Below are 25,045 nucleotides of genomic sequence, written 5' to 3'. Positions count from 1 at the left end.
AAAAGCAGGGGCTAGCAAATATAGACAATAAGAAATCTGGGAGTCAGTCAGCTGGGCCTTGTGAAATAACTGCTCAGTTGTCCAGAGAACCTCTCCCTCTCCTCTGTGTCCCTTGGGGTTTTGCTGGCATTTTCTTTGGGTTCCCAACTATAGGACTGAATCTACTAACCTTTCTGTACTTTTTTTTTCTGCTCTTTCTCTCCTTGCAGAAGGAAAGCGAGGAGCCCTTCAGGTTGTGCTGCTGGCCTTTTGGGCCCTTTTTGTTGTTTATTCTCTACCCCTCCCGAGCACTGTGTGTGTGCCTATGCACATGTACGTGGGTGCACGTGATCTGTGTCTCTGAGCGTTGGCTCATGCAGATAGTCTGTTTTTCTGGAAAGCAGTTTGTGTGCATGCTCTATGCTTGTGTGTGCTCCGCAGACATCGCTGCAGCACAGCGTAAGAATGTATGTGTCCCAGCATGGGTGCACATTCATTGTAGCATGTGTGTGCTTACACATGTACTCAGTTTGACTCCTTCAGACACTGGTTGCCTTCCTCTTCTCTTACTCTGCTCAGTGTGTGTCCATTTTCTATTGTTGCTGCAAACTCTGGCATATGCTATAAACCCTGGCTGAGCCCAGCATGCATGCATAGTTTGTATTTGAGAGCAGGAGTTGCTGCAGGTGTTTTGTGCCTCTTGCCTGGGGCCCTAAGTGTGATTGTGATTTGTGCTCTGAGCAGGCCTCCTGAACTTTCTGTGAGCACAAGCTTTTGTAGACATGTTATGCGGTTCCTCCAAACCATGTGAATGCTTAGTATACTAATGCTCTGTGCCAATAAGCACTGGCTCTTGAAAATAGTAAGGATTTGCTTTGCCTGTGATTTGGGCACTGCTGAACACCATGAATCCTCCCCATCCGAGTTTGTGCACATGTTCTGAAGCCATGAGCACAAGATCCACACTCACCTTGTGTTTCCTACATGCACAAGTTATAACTATAAGTACACCTCCTGTAGGTACTCTGTCTAGACCTCCTCCCACACCCTCCTTCAGTGCACTGCGTGTCCTACGTGTCCTGTGCTGTGGGTGCAAGGTTCTGCACATGTGTTCCCCTCTGAGCCCAGGAAATGTGTGTGATCTGGGCCTGGCTCTCAAAGACTTTTTGTGACTTTTGTATCCTTAAGCCTAGTGATTTCTGGCAAATATCTAATTCTGAATAGGAAATAAGAATCTGCTTAATATAGTGGCTATTTCCAAAGGGAGGATAAATTGGTAGATTCTGGGGATTTGGGGGTAGACTCCCCTAACAAAAACCCTGGGCTACAATCTTAGGATACTTGCACTTTTTTATTTGCCACCTACTGTTGTTTCTTCTACTGTTCACATTGTCTTTTGCCTCACCCACTTCTGGCTGCCTGGCTTTGGGGCCTGGCCCTCCACAGAACTTGGTAGGAGGCAGATGAGGTAGAATGAAGGCTGTGGGCAGTAGGCAGATAGGCTTATTTAAAACACACACAACCTGAGAAGGGTCTTCAATCCAAAGTTCATCTACACCTACTGCAGATTGAGAGTTATTCTTACATTTCCATCATTCATTAGCCCTATCCCATCTCTTCCTATTTTACTTTGTCTTACTTCATGTTGTCCATAACTTCTCCTACCTTTATAGCACATCCAAAACATTTCTGGTTTGAAGCTAAACAACTTTCTTCTGTCTCCCCTCTGAAGCTCATTTGCTCAGAAGAGTTAGGAGGCAGAGAAGTTGTTGGGGATGGAGGGGGACAAGGAGGGGCAGGAAGCCCCCACCCTGTTAGCATTAGATTTCTTGTGCCTGAAAAGCATGTAATAGGGATCTTTGGAGAGTCTTGCCAGCTTTAGAACTCTCTTTGCACGCTGCTTGAAGAATTTGCTTTTTGTTGGTTGGTTTGGTTGGGTTTGGTTTGGTTTTTGTTTAAAAAAGTGATTTTTTTGAACTGTTCTTTCTTTGAATTATTTGGTATCTCCATTTTTAACTTCTCATTCTAGGCCTATAAAATTTGCCAGAATGATAATCTAAGTGTCTAATCTGCCTTGGGTTCTCTCATTATATAGATATTTATCAAATGGAGAGAGTAGACTCAGTATCAGTGTACTCATACATGTGTACCCAGTGTCAGTGAGTTGGAGGGTCAGGGAGATGGGAATCCAGAAAGATCAGATCTGACTCTGGGATAGCCAAGGGAGTTTAGGGATGTAGCTGGAAAAAAGACTGGACCTTATGTGAAACTGTCCTTTAGCTTTAGTGAGATCTAAAAGCCTAAGTTGGTCCTTCTCCTGGGCTTGGCTCACTGCTATCTATACCAATGGCTCATATAACGGGATATGAAGTTTTCTATCTCAGTGGACCTTACCCCCAGGATATCAGTGAGCTTGGCCTTATATCCTTTCCATTCACTGGGGACATAAGTACTGTTCATTTCGGCAGCCTGCTTGTTGCCCTGGCTGACCAGGGCATTGGCTTAGACATCAGGCTGGCTATGTCACCTACATTGTTCTATGCTTCCTACTCTACTGCTCACTGCCCAGCCTACGGACAGTCTCCCGTCTTACCCATGTCTAACTTTTTTTCTGTCTCTTTTTAAAAGATTCCACATGATGGTGACCCCTCGCTGCCTCAGTGGCTCCCTGAAGGGTAAGTGATTCCCTACAAAGTTTCTGGGGATTTGGAGATTTTATGTACTCTCTCTTCACAATTTAAGCTCTTCCTGTGGGAAGCAGGAGAGACAGCTTCATAAGGTTGATTCTGGGGAAGGGGGAGGTTTCACTGTAGGTTGGTTGTTTCTCTGGGGCAGAGCAGCAAACTCTGTTGACTGATTCCTCAAAGGCAGAAGAAGGAGCTTTGTAGAGTAGTTCTCCTGAAGCCTGATGGTTACCCTTGCCTCTGTAATTTCTGATTCATTGTCGTAGTGGTGATATATTCTTTAGGTAGAAGAATGAGAAAATTTGAAAAAAATCTACATTTGGAAACATTTTCTTTCCATTCCCTTGTCAGTGGCATAGCTGATTAGATTACTCCTTGGGCTCAGTTCTTTTTTTTTTTCTTTTTTTTTTAGGGGGGCTCAGTTCTTCTTTAGCTGTTGTTGAGTCGCTTACTTATTCCATTCCACTCTAGTCAAGACATAGTAGCATCCGTTCTGAGCTCTGTGTGTTCCTCTGTATGTGAGTTTTAGACCCATCTGATTGCATCAGAGAGTCATTTTAAGCTGTTCAACTGCTGCTTGTAATTAACTGTTCTTAAGAGAGAAAAGCGTGTAAGTGCCTCTCAACATCCCATTGCCCAAACATTGCCTGTTAGTTTTTTGGGCCTTCCTTCTCCCTTTCCCTACAAAGGCTTCTGCTATCAAAATTTTCAGTACTTGCCTTCTCTCACTCCGGCCAGGGATGAAGAAAGATCAGATAGATCAACTACTGCATTTTTACATTTTATATTTCCTTGTGATTTGTCTTCTTTTAATCAAAAGTCAATCATATGAATGAGTTACCCCTGCTTTTATCAAAAGATCATTTTATGTTACAAAAAAACTTCTTGGCTTACGTGGTACATATTGTAGTTTTTAGAATTTGTTAAAAACTTGTGGCACAAATTGCTTCTTCAGTGAGCTTTAGTTTTTTCTTCTAATGATTGTGAGATACATACATGCCAATGGAACATATACAGACTATTTTTAAATGGAGCTATGCAGAGGTTTTTCTAAAGAATTCCCTGTAGTCTTCCTCTTCCTTCCTTTATTTCAGCTTGATCCATCGGAGCTGTCATAAAAACTTCCCTATACCTGGTTATCTCATTAAAAATAAACCCCACTCCCTATGCTCAAGGAGCTAGTTTATTAGAAATCAGGATATTGAGGGGCCTGTTCCAGCTCCTGGCCTTGACCCAATTGGTGACTCTGTTCTTTGCCTATATAGCTGGAAGAACTTGCTACTTCTCCTGGGACCGTTCTCTTTTTAGATGATCTATGGTATACAACCCAACTACCTCACTTCATTGCTCTCATTAAAACCAAGTATGTGAGTCATTTTCATTAAGGCAAGAGAAATTTTGCAGCCCTTCTACCTCATTTTATAGAAGTGACACCAAGGCCCAAAGAGAGGATGGAATTTTGGCAGAGGACGTATCATGACTTAGTAGAAGAAATTGAGCTAAAATCCAAGTATCCCAATGTAAGACAGATGTTTTAGGGGGGACATCTTTTGTTATTTCATTTTTTCATGGAAGAATAGGCAAAGAACAAAAATTAATTCAGTGTAGAAAAGGTATAAAGGTTTTAGAAAGCTCCAGTTGCTCTAGCAATATATTTTTTCTGGCCTCTGTTGTTCCCTAGGTCTTGGCTGGACTCTCAGAGCCCCTTTGCTGTTTCCTTCCTAAATGGTGTGGGGGTTTTCTTCCCCTAAACAGTCTTTTAGAAGTCTCTCATTCCATCGCCCCATCTCCACTTGATTATGAGGGCTTCTCTCTCCCTGGAGACACTTTTTTTATCTGGAGACTTAAGTAGATAGAACTGGTGACTTTTACTTTTGGAGATGGTCTCCTTTTACATGCCTCACTGAGGCAGTGGGCTCTTCCTGTAGAGCCACTGCTATGGGCTTGTTCTGGCATAGGCCAAGCAAGACTTATCTGGAGGACAGTATCTCTGGCTTGAAGGTGGGGAGGAGCCCTCTTATCCACCAATTCCTACCTTTTAAGTACAAGCACTTGAAATAAACAGAGGTGCCTTAACTGTTACTGTGGAATAAAAGAGCTCCCAGTCCTTGGCTAAAACCATAGGAGACACTGAGGGGTTACTCTGAGGGTGGATGCCATGGTATACCATCCCATGGCTTTATTTCTCTCACTTCTGTCTTCCTCGCCCCTCTCAAAGGCACATAGTAGAGGTCAGTTCATCTTCCTGTGGGGAGAGAGGAAGCAAGGAGAATGGAACACTGGACCTGCCGATAACTCAAGGCAAGACTGAAGTTCCTAACATATTTTCTTTTTTCCTTAGGCCAGCCGGAGGACTCTATGGTATTGACAGCATGCCAGATCTACGCAGAAAGAAGCCGCTGCCACTTGTCAGTGATCTGGTGAGTAAAGACTCCTGTGCAGGGTTAGGTGGTAGCTGTCAGGATTGGAAGGGATCCATTTAAAGCCTCCCTGGGATAATAGTGATAGTTTCAATGGAACTTTGTTCTATCTCACTCCCTAGTTAGAGTCAGCCCTGAGTTCTTTGTTAGCTCACGCTCTTACATGGAACATTTGTGACTTAAGTCCTCAAAGCTGGGCTCAGGTTTTTCACTAGGTATCACAGCTCCTGTAGATACCTCTACAGCCTTCTTTGATGACCTAGAGTGAAACTGCCTCTGACTTTGACTTAGAACATTGAGCTTAGTGTGGAATAAACGTGACTGGAATTTGATCCCTTGTTGAAGGTCAAGTGAAAGTCTCCTCCCAAGACCTAGGCTTTCCAGAGAGTCTAGTCTGTCGATGATAGAAATCTGTGGAATTGAATTGGAACAGGCTTAGCAGTTAAAGCTGGTCTCAGGACGTCCAGAATGAGTAGAAGTTGCTATTCTGGGTCATATCTTCTGAGGCAAGATCAGCTCAAGGAATTTTCTGTAATCTTGTGTATAGTGGGGTAGAATGGATTCAAAGTCCCAAAGCTCTCCCAAAGTCTCAGAGTTCTAAGGCCAGATGTAAGGTATAAGGGTTTAGTAGGACTTGAACTGTGTTTTTTATTTTAATTACCATTTTCTGCTCCTATTTTCTTTTTTCCCCCTCCCTTGTCTGTTTTGTGTTTTTTTCTATCCACTCCTCTTCCCTCTTCTCCATTCTCTGTTCTCTCCCCCCCCCCACTAGTTTTTCCTTCATTTGGCTGAATGGAAGTATCTGCCATTCTCTGTTATATCTTTCCTTCCTGTATTTCCTACCATTTATGCAACTTCTCCTTTCTCTGTCCCCTTCTTTCCAGTGTACCTCTTCTTCCACCACTTCTTCATTTAGCTGGTTGAAGATAAATTCTGATGTCATCTCTTCTTTAATACTTTCTTTCATTCATTTATTGTCTCCCATCTTTTCTTTCTTCTTTTTCTACCTTATCCTCTCTCTCTACTTGCCTACCAGCAAGTATCTAGTTCATTTCTTGATTTCCCTCCTCTGTCTTTTGCTCTTTCCTATTTTTTTTACTTTAATATCCCTTAGAGTAGAGCAGGAGCTCTGGGTTCAGGGCCCTGGTCAGCTGTCTGGGTTAAAAATAGTTTTTAGTGGATAGAGGTAGGGGGGTTATGACATGTGCCCTACTTCAGACTATGTAGAAGAATCTCTTAGTTGCCTCTGAATGTTTTCATGCCCTTGAGAGGCTTTAACGTCATGTTGTTCCTTTCTCTGCTCTCCTCTGCACAGGCTATGGTGAGTGTCTTCAGAGCCTTTCTTCATCTTCTCTAAAAGTCCATTTCCCCAATCACTTGGGCCCTTCCTGGCTGTTGCTCCTGCTTAGGCCAATATTATGACTTCTGTCTGCCCGATGTCCTCTGCCTTAGGGAAACCATGTGCTTCTCTAAGAGGTGCCCATAAAGCTTAGGCTTGGCAATTATGTGGGCCCCTCTGCACAAGAGCCTGGCTAGCAGAGCAGCCCTAGCTCTCAGACTTAACTCCCTGCCTTGCTTGATTTGACTGCAGCTACACGGCCCCTTTTACTTCTTAGTACTCTATTAAGTTACTGGCCTCTATAGCCACCCAGAAATTAAATGGGTATAGGAGGGAGTAGTAAAGTATAAGAGGGTTAGCATGGGATCATTGTTCTTAGTAATGGTTCTTGACTGTGACTCTGTGAGTTGTGTGTCTCTCTTACCCTTAATGAACTGTTTCCTACTATAATTCTAACCTTTTCATTTTTCTTTGCCTTCCTATAAACAAGGAATTTCTACCACATAGGACACTTAAGAATACTAAGAGAATGAGAAATTCTTTGGATGATAGCTATCTTGAGGGAAGTGCTGTTGTAACTAAGTCCACTGAGGACATTGGATTTTGCATCTTAACCTGGGACACTTGTTACCTGTTGCATAGGGCAGTCCCTATGAGTGGTAGTAAAAGTAGAGAGAAAGTGTTGTAATGAGCTGTAGTCAAATGTCTTTAGTCCCTGAAGCCTTCTCCCCAGGATTTTGCCAGCCCTTGGTGACAAAGCTGCTAACTACGATCTTCTCTCACAGTCACTGGTCCAGTCCCGGAAGGCAGGGATTACTTCTGCAATGGCTACACGTACCTCTCTCAAGGATGAAGACTTGGTAAGTGATCCAGGGCTTTCAGGAGCCCATTGGCTTCAGGACTGGTGATCATCTCTATAGCCATACTTACTTGGAATTCAGGAGTGCTGTGCGCACATCTTTGATAAAATAGATGGTATTAGGACTCAGGTTTTTTTGTTGGTTTTTTTTGAGCCAGAGTCTTACTTTGTTGCCCTCAGTAGAGTGCCATGGGGTCATAGCTCACAGCAACCTCACACTCTTGGGCTTAAGAGATCCTCTTACCTCAGCTTCCCAATTAGCTGGGACTATAGACACCCGCCACAATTCCTGGCTGTTTTTAGAGACGAGGTCTTGCTCTTTCTCAGGCGGGTCTCAAACTCCCGAGCTCAAGCCCTTCACCTGCCTCGGCCTCCCAGAGTGCTAGCTAGGATTATAGGCATGAGTCACTACGTCCGGCCAGGTCTTAGTTTTTCACATTTCATAATAGTCCAATAAGAGGGTAAGCCCACCTCATGTTGAAGGGTGTGACCACTTAACTCAGGGTTTTATGGTGTGCCTACTACCTTCTGTTTCCCTAAAAAGTGTGAATGCTGGAATAAGGCTCAGACCCAGCATCAGATCCAACCTGTGCTGGATTATCAGGAGCACACTATATTGAGAGCTTATTTATGGTTGGCTGGGATATGGGCTGGACTAGGATAGTGTCTTCTCCATTGTTAGAAGAAAAAAACGGGATCTTGATTCTGGCATCTCACAGCAGAATCCTAAAGTTGCTGGTGGGTGATGAGGTATGTGTCTTTCAGAAATCCCATGTGTATAAGAAAACCCTGCAGGCTTTAATCTACCCTATCTCGTGCACCACACCCCACAACTTTGAGGTCTGGACAGCCACTACACCAACCTACTGCTATGAGTGTGAAGGCCTGCTCTGGGGCATCGCCCGGCAGGGCATGCGCTGCAGCGAGTGTGGAGTCAAGTGCCATGAGAAGTGCCAGGACCTGCTCAATGCCGACTGCCTACAGCGTGAGTGCCCTGTGAGATTAGGGGTGGGGCTCAAGGGAAGCAGGTCAGGGTCTCTGTAAAACAGCCTGCAGCAAACAGCTGGGATGGCTGAACCATCATTCCCACAGTTTACCTAGTTCTGAAGCCCTTTTCCTTTTCAGAGCAGGTAAGGTCCCAAATCAAGGGGCATTCCCATTCCAAATACCATCTTATATTACCCTCTTAAGCACTGCTAGGAAAAATAGTTTGAGCTCTCTGTAGCCTTTGGTGGAGCTAGAATCTCTTACAGGATTCAGGAAATCCCAGAGGCTGAGCTTGAGTAGCATATCATCACAGTGGCCTTATTGCCCATATGATAAGATCATGGTTTAATTAGGGACTGAAAATAATGACAGAGGGTGGGGTCTGTGAGGTTCTGGGCCTCACACAGGAACTTCCTGAGATCTAGACTCAAGGACCCAGGGAGGCAGCATTTATTCCTTACTAATGCAGGTTTTAGACAACAGTTCCAGGAATAGGCATTTCCAATGGATTGGGCAGAGGCCAGGAGGAGAAAGTGCCGACCCCCACGGCCTGGCTTAATATGTGACTTGCCCTGCCATGATGGAGTGGGGAGAACAGGGGCAGGAAAAGTAGCAAGTTCCTGTCAGAGGAGAGGGTAGCATTCCCCTCCTGTGGGCTTGCCCTCTGCTCTGACCCCAGGCGGAGCAGAGCAGAACAGTGAAAGTATTCTCCTGCCATCCAGGTCTCCCAGTTATTACCCTGCGCCAAGCCATAGCAATGAAAGCTTTAAGAATTTTGGTAGGAGAAAGAAAGGTTACCTTTATACTCACAAGCATTTCATTATCTCAAGGAGCCATATGTCATAGAAGGGGTCCAGAGAGAGGCCTTGAGGAATTACTCACTTAAAATGTTCTCCTTTGAAGAACCCTAGATTGCTGCCAGTGGCATGGCTACAGTAGACATGAAGAGACAAATAAGATAGTGTCAGTAGAAGTGATGAGGCTCTGAAAAGACTATCTGAAGACAAATGCCAGTGATGTCTTTGCCCAAACCTATCATGGACAAGTATAGGTGCCAGAGGCCTTGCTTTAATTGCTGATCATTAGCAGATAGGCTGGCTGCACAGGTGCTTGCTGGAAGTGTTCTAAAAAGTGTTGCCAGGGTGTCTGACTTCTTGAGGGCCTTCCAGAGGTCCCAAGGAAGTAACACCTTGCCTAGAATATGCTAAATGGCAAGAGTAGGATACAACCAACTCTCCCATTTCTCTGAGAATAGCTTCTCAGAGAAGGTTTCCGTGAAGGTTTCTAAGGCTTCTGTGAAGCATAGAGTGGAATGAAGTGACCTTCTTACAGGCCCTCCTTGGACAGAAACCATGCTTCCAACACTTTATTAGCCTTTATTTTCTGCTCTGAGTTTTTAGAGTAAAGACCTAAACCTTTCGGGACTGGAGGGAGAGAAGATCCAGTCTATAGGGCCAGTAAAGTACAGATTGGGCCCTAGAAGAGTCTCAAGCTGTTGCCCTGGGTAGAGTGCCATGGCGTCACAGCCCACAGCAACCTCAAACTCTTGGGCTTAAGCGAGAAGCCTAATTGGCAAAATATACTGGAGGAGCCTACTCATGATCCTGCAGCAGCAGGGAAAGCCTACTGGCCTCTGAGATGAGCTAGCTAGGACTACAGCTGGTAAAGATGGTCTTTGACCCTGTCAGAGTAATGATGATGGTTGTAACAATAATAGTGACTATTTATTGATTACCTGCTATCTGTTAGGCCCTGGGCTAGATGCTTTATATATGTTATCGAAGATAATGTTTATTTTAGGGCAGCACCTGTAGCTCGGTGGGTAGGGTGCTGGCCACATACACCGAGGCTGGTGAGTTCAACCCTGGCCCAGGCCAGCTAAAATCAACAATGACAACTGCAACAACAAAAAAACATAGCTGGGTGTTGTGGTGGGCACCTGTAGTCCCAGCTACTTGGGAAGCTGAGGCAAGAGACTCGCTTAAGCCCAAGAGTTTGAGGTTGCTGTGAGCTGTGATGCCACGGCACTCTACCCAGGGCAACTGCTTGAGACTCTGTCTCAAAAAAATAATAATGTTCATTTCAATCCTGAGAAATAAGCACCATTATCTCCTCTTAGAATAAATCAGTTCACTAAGCTAGGAGTGGTGGAGCCAGGATTTGAATGCAGTCGGTCTGACACCGAAGTCCATACTTTTCTCACTATACCACACTATTTTCTGAATTTAAGGGGCTAAAGCCATAGAGTAGAACCCAACCATGTATTGTGACAAAGTCTGGGATTCGTATTATGCTTGGCAGTTGGATGAGATTGGTGCTGTTGCTATGCCCACCCACCACTCTTCCCTCATAAGTGAGACATCTATTGGTTTTATCTTGATTTTAGAGTTAGAGAGTTGATGAAAAATTTTGTGTGTCTAAATAGAATAGTATAATGAACACCCATAACAATTATCAAGATTTTACTGCCCTTGAATTGCATTTTAAACCCTACTGGACAGTCAGCAGGCCCAACAGTGTTAACTTTCCCCAGATATCCCAACTCCCTAAGCTACTCACACTCCACCAATGGCCTCTCCCAGGCCCTTTTCCTTGGTCTCAACCAAGGTGAGTGCAACCCTTGGTCTCATAGGTGACTTGTAGTTTAGTCCTACTTTCTATCTCTGGCTATCCTTCAGGGGCTGCAGAAAAGAGCTCTAAACATGGTGCTGAAGATCGAACCCAGAACATTATCATGGCCATGAAGGACCGCATGAAGATCCGAGAGCGAAATAAGCCAGAGATCTTTGAAGTTATCCGGGATGTCTTCACAGTGAACAAAGTTGCCCATGTGCAGCAGATGAAAACAGTGAAGCAGAGTGTACTGGATGGCACCTCCAAATGGTCGGCCAAGATTACCATCACTGGTCAGCAAGCCAAAGTTTGAGGGATGGGAAGGCCTGGCTATGGGGAGGATCTTGGGGAAGAAGCCTCCTGAGTGAGAGTGAGTAAGGGATTGAGGAAAAGGAAAATAGAAATGAGGGTAAAAGGGAGGTCTCATTATTCATCACTCTTCCTTACCTAGACCCTGGTGCTGGGATAGGCAAGACTGGCACCTGCAAACAGTATGAATAATACATGATGTGGTAACAATTTGACACTGTAGACTTGGTTAACAGTTTGATCTTACAAGAGCTGGGAGTGGGATGAAGGGGGTGGGCTAGAGACTAGAGAGTAGTTAAGCAGTGATTTACTAACTGGGTAAATAAGGCTGAATTGTGCACATATCAGAGGTTGTAAGGAGCAATATGTAGGGGTAAGTGATCAGTTAGGGGTCAGGTGGGTAGGTGGGATTCTTGGGCTAAGCTTTGAGGGAAAAGCTGGCCCAGGACCAAGGATATACAGTAGGACCTTTGTATGTTGACTACCCAGGGGACTGTGACAAACTGGTCAACATATGGAGGTGGTTAACTTAAGGAACTAGGCCTACTGGACTGATAAGTACATGTAGTGCATGTCTGGTCTGTGAAAATTAGTTCAGCTTAAGGATGTGGTCAATGTAGGGAGGTGGTCAACTATGGAGGTTCTACTGCATATAGAGGAATGAGATTAGGGTTCACCAGGGAGCACAGAGAAGCTGCTCTAAGATGGAGAGCACCTGAGTAGTACAATGGAGACTAGTTTCTGGGCAGCGCCTATGGCTCAGTCTGTAAGGCGCCAGCCCCATATACCGAGGGTGGCGGGTTCAAACCCGACCCCAGCCGAACTGCAACAAAAAAATAGCTGGGTGTTGTGGTGGGTGCCTGTAGTTCCAGCTACGTGGAAGGCTGAGGCAAGAGAATCACTTAAGCCCAGGAGTTGGAGGTTGCTGTGAGCTGTGTGATGTCACGGCACTCTGGCACTCTACCGAGGGCGATAAAGTGAAACTCTGTCTCTACAAAAAAAAAGAGAGTAGTTTCTTACCTACTGTGAGGTGTACTCTGAAGCCTTCTACATGTGCTTGGGTTGCAGTGGTATGTGCTCAGGGTCTACAAGCCAAGGACAAAACAGGATCCAGTGACCCTTATGTAACTGTGCAAGTCGGCAAAACTAAGAAGCGCACCAAGACCATTTTTGGAAACTTGAATCCTGTTTGGGAGGAGAAGTTTCATTTGTAAGTCACAGAGGGCTTGTCTTACCTGGGGCTATGTATGTTTTTATTTTCTTTTTTCTTTTTTTTTTCTTTATTAAATCATAACTGTGTACATTGATGCATTTATGGGGTATGGTGTACTGATTTGATATACAATGTGAAATGCTTACATTGAACTGATTAACACATCCATCACCTCGCTTACTTATTTGTTGTAAGATAATTATACTCTTTAATTAATAGTTTTGAATGTACCATTGCATTATTCACATTAGGTGAGGTCCCCCAAAAAGCCCTCCCTCCTCTCAGCCTCCCCCATCCCCTTCCCTCTCCCTCATCTTCCCTCCTACTTTCTAGTCTATAGTTATGTTTTACTGTTCGTATGAATGTGTAAGTGATTATATCTTGATTTCATAGTAGTATTAAGCACATTGGATACATTTTTTCCATTCTTGAGATAACAGGAGTATGTTCCAGCTCCATCCAGGTAAACATAAAAGATGTGAAGTCTCCATCTTTTTTGGGGGGCGGGGGCTGTGTATGTTTTAAAAGCAGCATTAAATCGGGCGGCACCTGTGGCTCAGTTGGTAAGGTGCCGGCCCCATATACTGAGGGTGGCGGGTTCAAACCCGGCCCTGGCCAAACTGCAACAAAAATAGCCGGGTGTTGTAGCGGGCACCTGTAGTCCCGGCTACTCGGGAGGCTGAGGCAAGAGAATCGCTTAAGCCCAAGCGTTGGAGGTTGCTGTGAGCTGTGACACCACAGAACTCTACTGAGGGCAATACAGTGAGACTCTATCTCAAAAAATAAATAAATAAAAACCTCCAGGCTAGTCATGGAAAAAAAAAAAAAAAGCAGCATTAAATCCTGCTGTTCTGGGCTTGAGCCCTAAGATTGGGTAAGGACAGTAGAGAATACCCATTTTTTCACATGCTTTTTACTTGGGCAGCCAACAATTCTTTCTTTGGTTTTCTTCTCATGGACTATTGTATCAGAGTTACTTTACCTAAGCCCTGTCATAGTTAGGGGTAGTAAAGAGGCCCCAGGGCACCCCCATCCTATTTTTCTAGTACTAGAAAGATTTGACTACTGCTTAGTGACAGAGCCAGGGCCTGAACACCTTGTTATACTTCTGGTCCTGATAGGAAGGGTTAGACTTTTAAAGGAGTGAGAAAAGAATGTCCTTGTTCTATAATAACTGGGGTCTGGAGAAGTTTCCTCTTCCCTTAAAGGAAGATTTTCTTCCTGCCTCATCTTCTACCTCCACTCTTATTTCCATTATATTACTTTTTTACAAACTGCTTCTTAATAACACTAAGGGATAGTTGTTAAAATGTCAAACTCTAGTTAGGACTTGGACTACTATCAGGAGAATCCAGATGTGCTGTCACCCCTTCCCCAGGGGGAGGGGAACTTCGGATCTGAATCAATAAAACAGTCTGGCTATGTTGAGGACCAGTTAGGGGTGGGGAAGCTGCCACCTCAAGGCCACATGAGGCCCTCTAGATCCCTAAGCATGGCTCCTCAATCAGATCCAAACTTGACAGAACAAATCCATTTATTAAAAAAAATTGTTCTGTCCGGGTGCGGTGGCTCATGCCTGTAATCCCAGCATTGTGAGAGGCTGAGGAGGGAGAATTGCTTGAGCTCAGGAGTTCAAGACTCAGCCTGAGTGACAGTGAGATCCTGATTCATGAAAAAAATGGAAAAATCCAGCCGGGCGAGTGCCTGTAATCCCAGCGGCTTCCAGAGGCTGAGGCAGCGGGGTACCCTCAGCTGGAGTCTGAGGTTGCAGTGAGCTACCATGCCCACTGCACTCTGCTCAGGGGCATAGGGTGGGACTCTGTCTCAAAAAAAAAATTGTTCTGTAAAATATGGATTCAGTCAAAAGTCTGCACTTAAGGTTCCAAAAGGCCACATGTGGCCCAAGGGCCCCAGGTTTTCCCCCATTTTTTAAAATTTTAAATAGATTTAGGGGATACAAGTAGGTTTTGTTACATGGATGAATTGGATAGCAGAAAAGTGTAGGCTTTTAATATACCCATCACCTGGATAGTGCACATTGTACCTAATTAAGCAATTTTTCATTCTGCATCCTTCCACTCTCTTCCTTCTAATTCTCCAGTGTCCATTAAATCACTCTGTATGAATTGCTTAGCTCCCACATAGAAGTGAGAACGTGCAGTATTTGGCTTTTTGCTCTTGGGTTATTTCACTTTGAATAAAGGCCTCCAGGTCCATCCAAGGTGCTGCATTGGTTCATTCTTTTTGATGGTTGAGTAGTATTCCATGATGTAATATATATAGATATGACATTTTCTTTATCCACTCATCAGTTGGTTGGTTCCCTATCGTTGCAATTATGAACTTTGCTATGATAAATGCATGGATGCACATGGCTGGGGTACAGTGGTACAATCGTAGCTCACTGCAGTTTCAAACTACTGGGCTTAAGCAATTCTCTTGCCTTAGCCTCCCAAGTAGCTGGGACTATAGGCACCTACCACATCCAGCTAATTTTTTCTACTTTTTGTAAAGACAGGGTCTCACTCTTACTCAGGCTAGTCTTGAACTCCTGATCTCAAGCAGTCCTCCTTCCTCGGCCTCCCATGGTTTTAAGATTATAGGTGTGAGCCTCCCATGACTTCCATTGGGTAGATCCTCAGTGGTGAGATTGCCCAATTGAATGGCACAGCTACTTTCAGTTTTTTGAGAATTTTTGCCCATTTTTTTCAAGTTTCCACACACAACATTGACTGCTTATTTATTTATTTATGTATTTATTTAATTTTTGTTGAGATATGGTCTTACTCTGTTGTCTGGGCTAGAGTTCAGTGGCTTCATAACAGTTCACTGCAACCTCAAACTCTTAGGCTCAAATGATCCTCCTTCCTCAGTCTCCTGAATGGCTGGGACTGAAAGCATGTGCCATCATGCCCAGCTAATTTTTCTATTTTTTGTAGGGACAGGATCTCACAATATTGCTCAGGTTGGTCTCAAACTCTTGACCTCAAGTGATCCTTGAGTGATCCTCCTCTACCTCCTAAAGGGCTAGGATTACTGGTGTGAACCACTGTGCTATCATACACTTTTAGTAAACAACTTATTAAGTGCCTATTCTCTACAAGACACAATACATGATATTGTGTACCTAAAAATGAGTAAGGTAATCCTTGACTTTAAGAAGTTTGCTGTTGAGTTGTCCATCATTTTTTAGTAGTGCAGTAGTTATTTTAATAGAACATGGAAAGGTATTCTAAGAACATAGAGAAAATTATGTTGAGTATAACATTTGGGTAAGGCAACAGGACCCAGAAGGCAACTGCTGGGGAAGAGAACATGAGGGGGGACCTGGGCAAACTCCCTTCCCTGAAGTACATCCCATAGAGGAGATGACAATTCAATGGGGTATTAAAGGACAATAGAAGTTCACCAAGCACATAGTTAGGCAGATGTCGGTTAGATAGAAAACTAAGCAGGTATGACCAGATGGACTACCATGAACACAGAAAGCATCTTTACTGACTTCCTATCTTGGATTCTGAAGAGGGAGCGAGCAGTTGTTTCCTGAGGCTCCATAGCATCTCCTGCTGTTTTTCTGCTGGTGTTGCTGATACAGCTAGCTGCAGAGCAAGTCAGAATCAACCGTAATTACTCCTCCCCACTTCCCTTTGTTCCAGGGCAATAAGAACTGGATAATGGTACATAGAGCCTCCTAAGCTTAGGAATGAAGAGCCATTTGCAGAAGTAGCCTGGCTGGCTTGGAACTTTTGTGCCTCTGTCCTCTGACTTCTTTTCTTACTCTTCCAGGCCTCAAGTGAAGTTGATGGAGCTTTGGGGAGGGAATTGGAAGTAATAAGAGTAGGTGCTCCTGGGTCTGTCCCTAACAAAGCCCACCTAATTCTCTCACAGTGAGTGCCACAACTCCTCTGACCGCATTAAGGTACGTGTGTGGGATGAGGATGATGACATCAAGTCAAGAGTAAAACAGCGGCTGAAGCGAGAGTCAGATGATTTTCTTGGCCAAACCATCATTGAGGTTCGGACACTAAGTGGCGAGATGGATGTCTGGTACAACTTAGGTAAGGAAACTGGAGAAGGTTTCTGGAAAAGAGGAACATGAAGGGGGCCCTGAGAATATTTCCATTCCCAAAACTATCACTCAGTCTCCAGAGCATACCTGTACACAGAATCTGACTTACTGGCAAAGACTGGGTAGGGGTGGAGGGCAGAGGAGTGGTGGTGGCTGGGACTCACTCTGGCTGAATGCTCTTCATGGTCAGAAGGCTCTCTAATCTTTAATGGCTTTGGCCCCTGGCCACTCCTGTTCTCCCACCCTGCCACTTCAGTGTTCTTTGTGGAGTACATTGTTACTGAAGTGAGTTCACCCTTTTGGGTGAAGCCCTGGGTCAGTGCCTGGGTTGAGCCAGGATGGGGCTGCCTGTGTTATCACATTGCATTAGCATCAATCTCCAGTCTTCTTTCCTTCCTAGAGAAGAGGACAGACAAGTCAGCTGTCTCAGGAGCGATCCGACTACAAATCAGTGTGGAGATCAAGGGGGAGGAGAAGGTAGCGCCGTATCATGTGCAGTATACGTGTCTTCATGAGGTGAGCCAGCCCTTTGTAGGTGGGGGGCAGAAAAGCTGTGCTGGGAGGGGCCTTTGGCTATAAGTGGGATTGTGCTAGGTGGTTAAAGGTCTGGGGCCTGTTTTTATTTTTATTTATTTATTTTGAGACAGAGTCTCACTTTATCACCCTCATAGAGTGTCATAGCATCATAGCTCACAGAAACCTCAAACTCTTGGGCTCAAGTGATTCACTTGCCTCAGACTCCCAAGTAGCTGGGACTACAGGCACCTGCCACAACACCCGGCTATTTTTAGAGATGGGTCTCGCTCTTGCTCAGGCTGGTCTCAAATCTGTGAGCTCAGGCAATCCACCCATCTCAGCCTCCTAGAGTGCTAGGATTACAGGTGTGAGCAACCCCACCCAGACTGGGACCTGTTTTTAATTTTATCCTTAGCTCACTGTGCTACCCAGACAGCCTGAGTGACTGAACCCAGACATGGTTCTTCTCCACTAATGTGAGAACAGCCTACTGGGGCCACAGGAAAAACTGAGCAATGACTAAAGGACTGAATTGCTATAGAAACCCCTATTCATATTCTCTAGGGCTTTACCACCAGGTTTTGTTTTTATTTTTTTATATGTATTTAACCGTTTTCTTTCTGCTCCGTCTCCTACAGAACCTTTTCCATTACCTCACAGACATTCAGGGCAGTGGAGGAGTCCAGATTCCTGAGGCTCGAGGAGATGATGCGTGGAAAGTGTACTTTGATGAGACAGCCCAAGAAATTGTGGATGAATTTGCCATGCGCTATGGCATCGAGTCTATATATCAGGCCATGACGTGAGGCTCCCCCAGGGCTCTGGGAAGTAGCTACTAATCCTTGGGGTGGGTAATTGAGGGCACACTCACATGGGAGACAGGTCATTAGTGGGATAGCATGCAGTGGTTCCTTACTTTCCTCTCTGAGTTGGGGGGATGTGTCTTTACCCCACAGCAAAGAGAGTATGTAGAAAGGGAGTTTTTTTGTCAGTAGCTCATGGAGAATGTATTCCAGAGTTCAGAGATAGGAGAGAAAAGGTCATGGGAGGGGATGCAAGGACAATCCTGCCCAGCCACTACAGGCCTGAGCAGATGGGGCATATGTGCTCATGTACATGTTTGTAACAGACGAGCTAGCCTAGACTGGCCTAGAAGTCAGAGAAGACACTAAACCCTAGGGAAAGCAGCCATGTACAGAGTCAACCAAGACTTCTCTAACAGGAATTCCTGACTTCTATGAGAAGCTGGTTAGCCTGACCCCTATAGCTGTGCATAGGAAGCAACCCTGGGCAAGCAAGGAGCAGCGATTGCCCTGGCCGTGCTTCATTTATTCCACAAACTTTTACTGAGGTCCTATTTGTCTTTGGTGCAATCCTTGCAGTATCTCTGAGGCTGAGGGTGCTATGTTTTTTAGGCACTTTGCCTGTTTGTCATCCAAGTACATGTGTCCTGGTGTGCCAGCAGTGATGAGCACCTTACTGGCCAACATCAATGCCTACTATGCCCACACAACGGCCTCTACCAATGTCTCTGCATCTGATCGCTTTGCAGCCTCCAACTTTGGGGTGAGTGTTGTTGAAACACATATGTACCCATTTTTTATCAATAAAGTTTTATTTTTCTAGAGTTGATTGATGGGCATAAAATTTAGTTAGTTGCCACCTTGATAAATGAACTTTGTTTCCTGATGGGTATATAGACTACTAACAGACTCTCCTCAGACAACATATGAGCAAGAGGAGGTAGAATAACACCACTGTGGTTTAGGGAGGGTGCTACCTGGGCTCAGGTGAAACCTTTCTGGGCCAACAACATGGTTAAATTACCACATTCTTCAGTCTTGCAGGTCCACAGATAGGCCTTTCTTAATCTTTTCAGACTCTTTCTGACAAATTCATGCAACTTAAGTTCATTTAAGACTAATGTCTAGCCAGGCATGGTGGCTCCTACCTATAACTCTAGCACTCTGGGAGGTGGGTGGATTGCCTAAGCTCATAGGTTCGAGACCACCCTGAGCTAGAGCGAGACCTTGTCTCTAAAAATAGCCGGGCATTGTGGCTGGCGCCTGTAGTCCCAGCTACTTGGGAGGCTAAGGCAAGAGAATCTTTTGAGCCCAAGAGTTTGAGGTTTCCATGTTTGAGTATGATGCCATGGCACTCTGAGGTTGACAAAGAGAGACTCTTTCTCAAAACAAACAAAGAAAAAAAAAAAGACTGATGTCTAAGTGAGGATGCCAGTGTGTACCTGACCCTATCCCTTTTTCTAGTGTCTGGACTGTTTTCCCTTTTCCCTACCCAGTGTGTGCCTTTCTGGGTGTTAAGGTACTAAGAAGTTGAGTCATTACTCAGAATATCACTGGACATAAATTCACCATAAACTGGATGAAATACATATTTCTGACCCACCACAAGGATTACCATTTTAGGGGCAGAATTACCAATATTACCCCTGTCCACTGAGTCTCTCTGAGTCTTACTTTTTGGTACTAATCACTTTTGTTATTGCCAGCCTTTCTGCAGATAAATTAACATAATTGATTAAATCAGTCAAATATCTGTTCCATTCTGTCTCATCTTGTTATATATTGACTTAATTGCTATCTAACGAGGTAATCAATATATAAGTTCTAAGAGTGCTATACCAACACCCTACAGGCACATGATTCCACATTTAATTTTACCTTTGCGATGAAAATCATCTATTTTAACATTTAAAAAAATATGCTAAAGGAAATTATGTGGAATGTGGTTTAAAGAGGGACCCTGCTCATGTCTTCCTGATCATCTTTTAAATGCATCAGTTTTTTTCCCTCCCATCATCACTGCTAGGTCTCCTAACTTATCCAGCTACCCCAACATAAGTTAGGAGATCTCATACTCAGGAACAAGTTGGAGAATATATTTGGAGCTTCTTTTTATATAAGACGAATTATAGTTCCAAAGAGATGAAGAAGCACTGGTCATATCCTGTTGATTCTTGTATAGAAAGCTATTTCTTCTCCAAGGATTTGGCTTTTCTCTTGTCAGTGTGAGAAGATTCCCTAGAGTGAGACAGAGCTCACTCTGTGTGATGGAACAGGGACGACCTGTTCCATTTTTCCCTTACATTGTTTATTGTTCTTCCTATGGGTAGGGGTGGGACAAGATGTGTCTCCAACCTAATGTCTCTCCCTTACCCTTTCTACTCACCCAGAGGTGGTTCTCTTTCTGCTGTGTTTTAGGGAACTCAGACACAGGTTCTCTCTTTCTTTCCCATTATGTGTTTCTTACCCTCAGAAAGAGAGATTTGTAAAACTGCTGGACCAGCTCCACAACTCACTGAGGATTGACCTATCTACATACAGGGTGAGTGAAGACATGACTGTGGTATGAAAGATGTCAAGCTCAGTCTATGGAGACTATAGGCCAGTCTTGACTATAGTTTGAAGGCAGGGGAAATCTGTCTGTATCCTCACATCCACCTGAATGACCAGTGCCACTGACCCTTGTGGTTCTCCTAACTCCAAGTACCATAGAGTATATAAATAGCAGCAGCTATAGCTTCTTTTTCTAGACAGATGGCTTTCCAGCCCTACTCTTACCACTCTAGTAAAGTCTGATGTTATTCTCATTAGGAAGTTTCCTGAGGATAATCTCTTCCAAAAATACCCTTTTAAAAATTAAATACTTTAGTGAATAAACTTTACAACAACAAAAATATAAAATATTTAACTACATTTCTTTTTTGAATTTTTCTATCCTTTCATCATTTTCCAGGGGAGGTGTGAGAATCTGGCTGGAGGGGCAGAGAGTAGCTTGGCTTGGGCAAATAATTTGGATCAGAGGTCATGTCCATTCCTAGTATGGAGAGAGAAAATAGTTGTAATAGGAGGGTGGATACCTGGGGTGGGGCAGGATAAGGAAATGGGCAGTTTCTTAGTTCCTCCTAAGTTAGATCTTAGGATGGCTTCATTACTTGCTTTAAAGTGTTGTGAATTTCCAGAACAGGAATATACGCACATTGAAAAGTAAGTATAAAAACAACCTCAAAGTCAAAAACAAATGAACTTTTAATTATCTGTACTTTGAGTGCCCTCCATTTGCACAAATAATGGAGAGTTGACTGTCTATCTTATCTTTGGCATATAAGTAGCCATTTGAAGGTTTAAGAAACTGATTATTAAAGTGAAGAGTGGCTCAGCATCTCTGTCCAGCTCTCTGTGGCAGCTTCCTCCTAAAACTCATGGCAAAGGGAATGAAGTAAGGATGTGGGGCAATTCCTAAGGAACTCACTCCAAATGCCTTTCTACTCGGAGCTCTGCTATCTGCTGGGCTTTGCTGTGTGGACCCTCCAGGTCCTGGAACTCACTTTGGTCCTTAGTGTGACTCCACTTATATTCCAGGATATACAGTTAGACTGTAACTTTTGAAGAGCTCACTATTTAAGAATCATCATTCAAGAAAGGTGTGGGTGTATGCATAAATGTGTGCATATGTGTCTGTGTTCATTTGTACAGATGCTTACACATTGTATGTGAAGTAGCGTTAGGGGTAGGACGTGTTGCTCTCTAGGCTGGGGCTGTTAACCCTGCTTTTGGCCAGGGGCTTTCTGCATCAGTAGAAAAAAGAGAAGAAGACTGTAATATTACAGGTTTTTATTTGTTTTGTTTACGCAGCTCAATTAGAGACAATCCTAGTGGGTAGCAGGGAAGCTTTTGATTTTATCACTTTTGGCAGGGAAAGTTTTCTTATTCCTCTGTTCCTTTCTTACACTTCCCTGATTTGCAACAGAATAATTTCCCTGTTGGGAGTCCTGAGCGACTTCAGGACTTAAAATCCACAGTAGACTTGCTGACCAGCATTACTTTCTTCAGAATGAAGGTAAGGGGTGGAATGGGTTGGGAAAAGTGCTGGGCTGGAATCATTTTGCAGAGTCTGAGGTTATAGGATCTATCATCTCTAAGCTTAGATATCCATGGGTTACTTCTGATTTGGGACATAGACCATGGATCAACAAGGATAGGCTGCAAGTTCTCCCCATCAGTTAATTTGGCAATTTTACCACCAGGACAAGGTCTAGGATAGTGGTTCTTAACCTTCCTAATGCCGCAACCCTTAATACAGTTCCTCATGTTGTGATGACCCCCAACCATAAAATTATTTTCGTTGCTAATTCATAACTATAATTTTGCTACTGTTATGAATTGTAATGTAAATATCTGAGACTCCCAAAGGGGTCATGACCTACAGGTTGAGAACCACTGGTCTAGGCACTATAGAGAGATCAAGGAATCTGGAGTAGGTCTGGGGGAGTGCTAAGAGGATATCCCACTCAGGTGAGCAGGACCCTGAGTCTATATTTCTTCTCTTAACTGGCAGGTACAAGAACTGCAAAGCCCTCCAAGAGCCAGCCAGGTGGTGAAGGATTGTGTGAAGGCCTGTTTGAACTCTACCTATGAGTATATCTTCAATAACTGCCATGACTTATATAGCTGCCAATACCAGCTGGTAAGAAGTTTGGGATCATGTGGGGCCAGCTGTCACTAGCTCTTTGGAGCCTCAGCTTTCCTTTGCTGTGGTCATGGTGGAAAGGAACTCAGGACAGGGTACTTACAATTCTTGCTGGTGAGTGAGTTTTAGAGTATGGACCATCTCAACCATATGAGACATGTGAAGATGAAAGGGACCCTTGGACAAGATAAGGCATACCTGAGTTGAACGGAAAAGGCAATGAGAAGTTTCACTTGGTGGTGAAGGAAGTGAACTTGAATTCATGCAGTTTGTGGGTTGAGTCGGTAAATTCTCAGTCCACTCCAGAGACTTTTTTTCTTCCCTATGGTTAATTTTATTCTGAGCCATATAGACTCCTGTAAGTTCTGGGATGCCTTCCTCTGAGATCTGTAGCTGTGTCTCTGAGCTACTTGGCTCGTGGAAGTTTAACTTTTCCCTCTGATTGGTTTTTCTGAGTTCTATTCATCAAGGCTGACTGTATCTTTCTGTGAAGCTGAGCTACTTCACCTGTTTTAGCCTGGCATCCTAACCCAGTACTTGGTGACTTACTACGTTTTTCTAAATCCTTACAATAGTATCATTCCCCCTCTGCCCTCCATTTCAGTTCTTGTATTAGTAATATCTTGCTGACCATAAATTTGCAGAGTAGATTCCCTTCAGTCCAACAAATACATGTTGAATGTTTTAGGCCACTGCAGTGCTTTTTCAGCAAGTTTGCAGTCTCGTGAGCATATATATTACTCCAACCAAAACAGTCTGTTAGAAGAGCCTTGGAAAAGGGATAAGATTGAAAGCATTCCAAGGAGAAGGGAGTCATTCTTGATCAGATATTGGGAAGAGCTACATAAATTAGGGGAATTTGAGATAGACCTTAAATGAGAGGACGATTTGGGCAACTTAAATCTCTTGGGACATTAATCTTTTGGTGAATATATCCAATTTGTAACGCTTCCTAGGATCACCTTAGTAAAGACTAAGATCTTGTTCATGCTGCCTCTTCTCATTCCCAAATGTACTTTTCGTTTTGTTTTTTGGTTTTTTGCTATTATTATTTTTTTTCATTTATGCCATTATGGGATTCAATGTGTTGATTATTTGTATAAATTGGAGTGCTTACATCCTACTAATCAACATAGCCTTCACCTCATTTACCCAATTACAGCATTAAGACATTTGTGTTCTACACCTGATAGATCCAACTTGCACTTGCAATATGCTCCATAGGTGTGGTCCCCTACTAACCCTCCCTCTATCAACCCACCCTCCTCTTTTCCCTTATCCCTCCTGTTACCCTCTCCCTCCCCTTCCCTCCTTCATCCTAGGCTATAGTTGTGTTTCATTTTTCATATGCAAGTGTGAGTGATTATAAATTGGTTTCACAGTAGTACTGAGTACATTGGATATTTTTTTCCATTCCTGAGATACTTTACTAAGAGTAATATTTTCTAGCTCCAGCCATGTAAACATAAAAGAGGTAAAGTCTCCATTTTTTTTTAATGCTGCATAGTATTCCATGGTATACATATACCACAATTTATTAATCCATTCATGGGTCGATGGGCACTTGGCCTTCTTCCATGACTTGGCGATTATGAATTGAGCTGCAATGAAAAATCTGGTGCAAATATCTTTATTGCCAAATGATTTTTGGTCCTTTGGATATACACCTGGAAGAGGAATTGCAGGATCAAATGGCAGATCTACATCTAGATCCCTGAGTGTTCTCCAAACTTGCTTCCAAAAGGAACGTACTAGCTTGCATTCCCACCAGCAATGCAGAAGTGTTCCCTTTTTTCCACATCCACACCAACATCTGTAGTTTTGGGATTTTGTGATGTGGGCTACTCTTACTGGAGTTAGATGGTATCTCAGAGTAGTTTTGGTTTGCATTTCTCTGATGATTAAAGATGATGAGCATTTTTTCATGTGTCTGTAGACCATGCATCTGTCTTTTTCAGAGAAGCTTCTGTTTATGTCTCTTGCCCACAATGAAATGGGATCACTTGTTTTTTTCTTAGTAATAAGTTTGAGTTCTCTATGGATTCTGGTTATTTGACCTTTGTCGGAAATGCAACTTGCAAAAATGCTCTCCTATTCAGAGGGCTGTTTATTCGCTTTACTTAGTATGTTCTTGGCAGTGCAGAAGCTTTTTAATTTGATCAGATCACAGTAATGTATTTTTGATGTTGCTTCAGTTGCCCAGGGTGTCCTCCTCATAAAGTATTCTCCCAGGCCAATTTTTTCAAGCACTCTCTGCACTCTCTCTAAGAATTTTTATAGTTTCATACCTTAAGTTTAAGTCCTTTAACCAGTGAGAATCAATTTTTGTTAGAGGAGAAAGGTGTGGGTCCAGTTTTAGTCTTCTACATGTCGCCAGCAAATTCACCCAGCACCATATATGGAATAGGGGATCTTTCCCCCAATTTATGTTTTTAATAGGCTTTTCAAAAATCAAATGACGATAAATGTCTGGGTTCATCTCTTGGTCTTCAATTCTGTTCCATGTATCTATCTCTCTATTTTTGTGCCAGTACCACACTGTTTTGATCACTATTGATTTATAGTAT

The 25,045-nt window shown here is 43.6% G+C and overlaps 1 protein-coding gene across 12 annotated transcripts in view; it reads left to right on the top strand.

The window, feature by feature from the left end:
- The window catches only part of UNC13B (unc-13 homolog B), a 267,137-nt gene that overhangs the window by 213,513 nt on the left and 28,579 nt on the right, over nt 1-25,045 (top strand). For 10 of the 12 annotated variants that reach the window (XM_053569596.1, XM_053569590.1, XM_053569542.1 and 7 more), the window contains 13 exons: nt 2,608-2,654; nt 5,005-5,083; nt 7,208-7,282; nt 8,047-8,266; nt 10,947-11,174; nt 12,259-12,400; nt 16,292-16,461; nt 16,873-16,988; nt 17,627-17,790; nt 18,404-18,554; nt 20,265-20,333; nt 21,759-21,848; nt 22,347-22,475. In XM_053569596.1, the coding sequence (XP_053425571.1) occupies nt 2,608-2,654; nt 5,005-5,083; nt 7,208-7,282; nt 8,047-8,266; nt 10,947-11,174; nt 12,259-12,400; nt 16,292-16,461; nt 16,873-16,988; nt 17,627-17,790; nt 18,404-18,554; nt 20,265-20,333; nt 21,759-21,848; nt 22,347-22,475 (1,680 nt within the window). Of the gene's footprint in view, nt 1-209; nt 233-2,607; nt 2,655-5,004; nt 5,084-7,207; nt 7,283-8,046; nt 8,267-10,946; nt 11,175-12,258; nt 12,401-16,291; nt 16,462-16,872; nt 16,989-17,626; nt 17,791-18,403; nt 18,555-20,264; nt 20,334-21,758; nt 21,849-22,346; nt 22,476-25,045 lie in introns of all 12 variants that reach the window. The other 2 variants (XM_053569516.1, XM_053569507.1) reach the window with 1 other exon arrangement.

This window comes from Nycticebus coucang, chromosome 2, assembly GCF_027406575.1.
Source record: "Nycticebus coucang isolate mNycCou1 chromosome 2, mNycCou1.pri, whole genome shotgun sequence".
In the NCBI taxonomy this organism is placed as follows: Eukaryota; Metazoa; Chordata; class Mammalia; order Primates; family Lorisidae; genus Nycticebus; species Nycticebus coucang.
This window is presented reverse-complemented; position numbering and strand designations above follow the sequence as displayed.